At 57.2% G+C, this 4,834-nt stretch overlaps 1 protein-coding gene across 1 annotated transcript; it reads left to right on the top strand.

The window, feature by feature from the left end:
• The first annotated feature begins 2,472 nt into the window (after nucleotides 1-2,472).
• LOC114578972 (leucine-rich repeat extensin-like protein 1) lies at nucleotides 2,473-3,585 on the top strand. The gene has a single exon (XM_028692611.1). It carries the CDS (start codon nucleotides 2,473-2,475, stop codon nucleotides 3,583-3,585), a length of 1,113 nt encoding a protein of 370 aa, XP_028548444.1.
• The last annotated feature ends 1,249 nt before the right edge of the window (nucleotides 3,586-4,834 follow it).

Below are 4,834 nucleotides of genomic sequence, written 5' to 3' on the forward strand. Positions count from 1 at the left end.
CGCCTTCTTTTTGGTGTGTTATTCCCCCGAGGCCATCACCATTATAATCACATATTCGTACTTTTCACCTCCCCCTTCCCAACCCCCTCTTAGTCGCTTTCAGGCCCATTATACGCTTACATTGACTTACCCACCCTCCTCCTAACGCCAAACCCACGTTTCACACCACATAGGTCATCACGGACCGCTCAGAACGTTTCCCTCTTCTCACAAAGCGATATATGCCCATCACTTTTTGCTAATCCAAAAAAACGTACAGCATGGCAAACTCCAATATTGAGCACATCGCAAACACCCCAAACAATAAAAACAAACCCATACCAGGGTTACCTAACTACATCCACTACGACGACTCACCCTTGTATGCCCCTCTTACCATTTAAAACTTTTTAGGCACACCCCACGCACTGTCATAAATCCTTTCATACCCGACCCTTGCTATCATCGCAAAACATGCTGGCTCGATTTAACGACAACCAAAAAAAAACAGCTGGAATCCCCACACCAACCACTCGCCTTCGTGCTGAGACAAGTGCTGGTAACGCAACACATCGCCTATTCCTAGCTTGACCTAAAGTCCGACCAGCCCGTGAGCCTCGACCCCCATTCCACAGCCCCACATATAATATACCCAATCAAGCTATTACTTTTGTGCTTACTACCCCATCGCCGACTCACCTGCGGGTTTAACACCACAAATAGAGACACCCAGCGGCCCGGCCCTCTGGGCATACAAAGCCTTATTGTCATCATAAAACACATATCATGCACGGGCCCCCCTGCGGTTCCCCCACTCACCGCACAATACCCTACATCTTCGTTCCCAAAATGAACCTCCTAGCCTTAGTAAACGCCCTAAGACAACAAAACCCTCCTGCAATCATCTTTCCGCCCTAGACCCCCCGCTTCAATCCCCCACCTTAGATCCCTATCATATGTGCCTAGCCACTTGGATCCGGACCAAGCCTATCCCACAACTCGCTGCTGCAACACTGGTCCCACACCCTTCTTTACATTGTAATATCACCACCCAGCATCCTCACTATCTGCTAGCCCCCCTTCCATAAGCACTTACACCGCAGTATCAACCCGCTTTCCCCATTTCTTACTCTAGCCCAACTACTTCTGGTTCCAACCATCCCTTGCTTCTGCCGCCCGCGCGTCCGTCCCACGGCCGCTTGCTGCGGTGCCACCACGACCGGCGGCACGAACCTCATCGCCCTCCCCGTGGCCGCGATCCGCGCACGTGACCCCTCCAACCTCCTGCCGCTGACCTCAACGTTGCCACTTCCTGCCCTCGCCCCTTCCGAACCGACTATTTCCGGCGGCAGCCGCCGACACACAAGAAAAAGCCCGACACCTAAAACACTCAGCGGATCCGATTTCCCCGCCCTAAAGCCCGAAGATTTACTCCATGCCTTCAACTATAGTAAATACATGACTGACAAAAAAGCCAAGAAGCCCCATCAGTACCTACTCCCGCCCTAGCTAGCCAAACCCACCCAATACACCCACTCTACCTCGCCCGGCCGCCGCTTGCGGCGCCCCACACTGGTCCCGCCGAGACACCGCCAGCCGTATATACCCACCCGCGCTTTTTGGGCGGACCTCCCGCTTCACGCCACTCCCTCTGGCCCGCCCCAAGCCGCCGCCGTCCCTCATCTTTGGCTTGCTAAGGCCGAACATAACCTGATGGACTCCCTACCGCTCCAGCCGCGGTACTGTGCCCTCTCACTGATCATGCTGCCATCCATTTAGCCGATATTACAGCCCCCCTGCCAAAATGCTGACACAATCTCAAAGAAACATCATGACCCGGTGCCTGCTACGTGTATACACCTTCGCACCTAGGCAAAACGCACCGTCACCACCAGACCCAACTGCCCATCATAACGGCCGCTACCATTAGCTTATCACATCCTCAAAAAACAACCCCCCAATACCAAAATCTCCTTGCCAATGCCCACTCCCTAGCTAGCCATTGCCTCCACCACTTTGCCCACTCTCCACCATAACACTAACCTCATGCTTAAGCACTCTAGCACACACGAAAGCACATTTACACCACAAACATTTTGCCAGGCAGTGACACTAAATTGACACGCCCCCGCCATCATCAGCACTCCACTTCTCCCAAAACATACGCAAAACTTTGCCGCTGCTAGACACTCCATTTTTACCCCCTTCGCCCCTCCCCGCTCATCGCGGCTCCAACGGAGCACACCACCCCCCCTATGCCGCTTATTCGCCAACCCTCCTCCCTCATAACCCTCCACTTTCCATGCCCTCACTCTTCCCGCACCACTCCCCTGGACAACAGCAACCCCTTCGGCCTACATTTTCCTCCTGTTCCACTGTCCTCCTTTATTCGGCTTTATCGGCCCTCACTCGCTCCCCCTGTAACCCCTTAGCTGCTGCGCTTACTTTGGTGTAGGCGCCCTCCGGCTGCCTCCCCCTCGGCCCTCTCGCTCCATGCCTCCTGCTTCTGCCCTTGCTCCCCGGTGCCCCACTCCTTGTTTGGGTTCCCCGGAAGTCTACCTCAAATTTAGCCTCTTTTGCCGAGCTTATAGACATAAACTCCCCCCGCCCTCGGTGGGCCGCCTCTGGTCACCTGGCTTCGCGCTGTTCCCATCGCCTCTTGACCTGCGCGCCCTCCCCCCTTCCCTTGCTCGGCTCAGCGCGCCCGGCCCTGGCGGCGCCGGTTCCCCTTGGCGCTCCTCCTACCCCCGCCGGTGGTTGGCCTCTGGTCTGCTTGGTCCTTTTCCCCCCTTTTTTTTTCTCGCACCCTGTGTTCTGGTGCCGGGCTTCCCGCCTCCTTTGTTCCGTCTCCGTCCGCTCTGTGCCCCGGGCATCTCCGTGGCCTTTTCCCATCCTCGCTGGCCATCTTCCGCCTCCCTGGACCCCGCCGTTTTCCCCTGGCCCCCGGGTCCCCCCTGTGTTCCCCTGCTCGGTTGCCATTCCTTTCTCGTCCTCCTTATTGTTTTTTTGTTTGCCCCCTGTTTCTGCTGCCCCTTACCTTGGCTTTGTTGGCCCTCGGAGCCTTTGTCTCTCGTCTGCTCCCCTGCTTCGGCGTCTTCCCCCCACCGCCTTTGGTCCGACGGTCTCACCCCCCTCGCCTTTCCTCCCGCCCCCTCTTTGTGCTGCCTGCCCTTCGGGCCCCCGTCTCCGTCCTCTTTTCCGTACCCTCCTGCTACCTTCCCAACCAACGACACCCCCCCCTTTTTCGTCCCCCCCCCCCACCCAAACCCCCCTTGCCCATTCTTACCCCTGGCCGCTTTTTGGCACTCGTCGGCCCTGTCCGTCTCGGCGGCCCAGTTCTCACGGCTTTGTTCTTGTGGATGGGCTTATCTCTCGGTTCCCTTGGGTTCGCTTCCTTTTCCTACCCCCGTGCCTCCTTTGCGGCCTTCCGCCTTTTTCCCCTTGCTTCCCGCCCCACTCGGCCTGCTGCCTCCTGTCTCTACCCCTGCCTCCTGGCGGCGCCACTTTGCCCCTGGCTCGCTTTGCGCCTTTCTGTCCCGCCCCCGGGACAGCTCCCCCCTTTTACTGCTCACTCGGCCCACCTCCCCCCTAGGCCCCGTTGCCTAGGCCCCCCCCCCCGTTCCTACACCGCCGCCCCGCGCCCTGTTCCCGCTCTCTCTTTCCTCCCTCTTTTTGCGGCTGCGTGCGGTTTCGCCCTAAGCCTGTTCTGTTCTGCCACAAGGGTGCATGTGAGCTCCCTTCACTCCCCCCCCACTCGCGTTCCTCCCCGGTCGCCCCCCTCCCTTTGTCTCCTTTGCCATGTTTTGGCCTGCCCGGTGTTTTCCTTCCTACCCCGGGCCCCCTGCCTTTGGGCCCCTTGCTCCCCCTCCGCTGCCGGCCTTTTGTTGGCTCTTCCGTGTTGGCCCCTCTTCTCGCTCTTCCCCCGCGCCCTTTCGTGCTTGCAAGCACAAACCCCCACCTGTTGTATACAGAATTGCTGTCCTCATGGGCACTTTCGCCCGCCCCCCCTTGTTTGCCGCCGACCTTGCCGCCCCCTCACCCCCGATTGCTCCCTTCCCTTTGGCCGCCCCTGTTGGCCGCCCCTTTTGCCCGCGCCCCCCTCTCCTTTGGCCTCGCGCTTGCCTTTTCTCCCCCTCCCCCCGCGCCTTGCTTCTCCGGCGCCCCTCGTGCGGGTGTTCGCCCTCGGTCCTGGCTTCCCTAAGGCCGATTACTACCCAATCCGCCATTTCTTTTCCCCTCTAGACCCCCCCCCTCAACTTGCTCCGAGCCCTTTCGTGCAATAGAATTATTGGCTCTTGGCACCTGCACGCCGCGTTCATCCCCTTTGTCCGCCCTACCGTTTGGGCCTTCCCCTCCCCGGCCCCCTCCCGTCTGTTGGCCCCCCCGTGGTCTTCCACCCTCCCCATGCAATGCCTAGGCGTCGAATCAATTAAAGCACAATCAAACAAAAAAGAATCCTTCCGTTGCCCCACGGGGTCTCAAAAACTCCCCATTGCCAGGACACTATGAAGTTTTGCGGCAGACACATTAATAGACAACCCTAACAAAAAGCCCGCCTTTCTGTCTCGCACATAGGGTTTCCTGCCTTCTGCCTGTTTTCACCCTTTCCCTGTTTCCCCTGGCTTGTCCCCACAAGTGCCTTTTTGAATGGTATTATTGAAGAAGATGTTTATGTAGAACAACCTCCAGGATTTGAAAATTCAAAATACCCAAATCATGTTTTTAAGTTAAAAAAGGCATTATATGGATTGAAACAGGCACCTAGGGCTTGGTATGAGAGATTGAGCACTTTCCTACTTGAAAGATCTTTTGAGAAAGGGAATGTGGATACAACTCTCTTCTTAAAGAAATTTGG

Source organism: Dendrobium catenatum, unplaced genomic scaffold (genome assembly GCF_001605985.2).
Source record: "Dendrobium catenatum unplaced genomic scaffold, ASM160598v2 original_scaffold_239829, whole genome shotgun sequence".
In the NCBI taxonomy this organism is placed as follows: Eukaryota; Viridiplantae; Streptophyta; class Magnoliopsida; order Asparagales; family Orchidaceae; genus Dendrobium; species Dendrobium catenatum.

Bases quoted from the DNA above. Each gene is read 5' to 3' on its own strand.
- LOC114578972 (XM_028692611.1), top strand. From the start codon at position 2,473: ATGCCTCCTGCTTCTGCCCTTGCTCCCCGGTGCCCCACTCCTTGTTTG.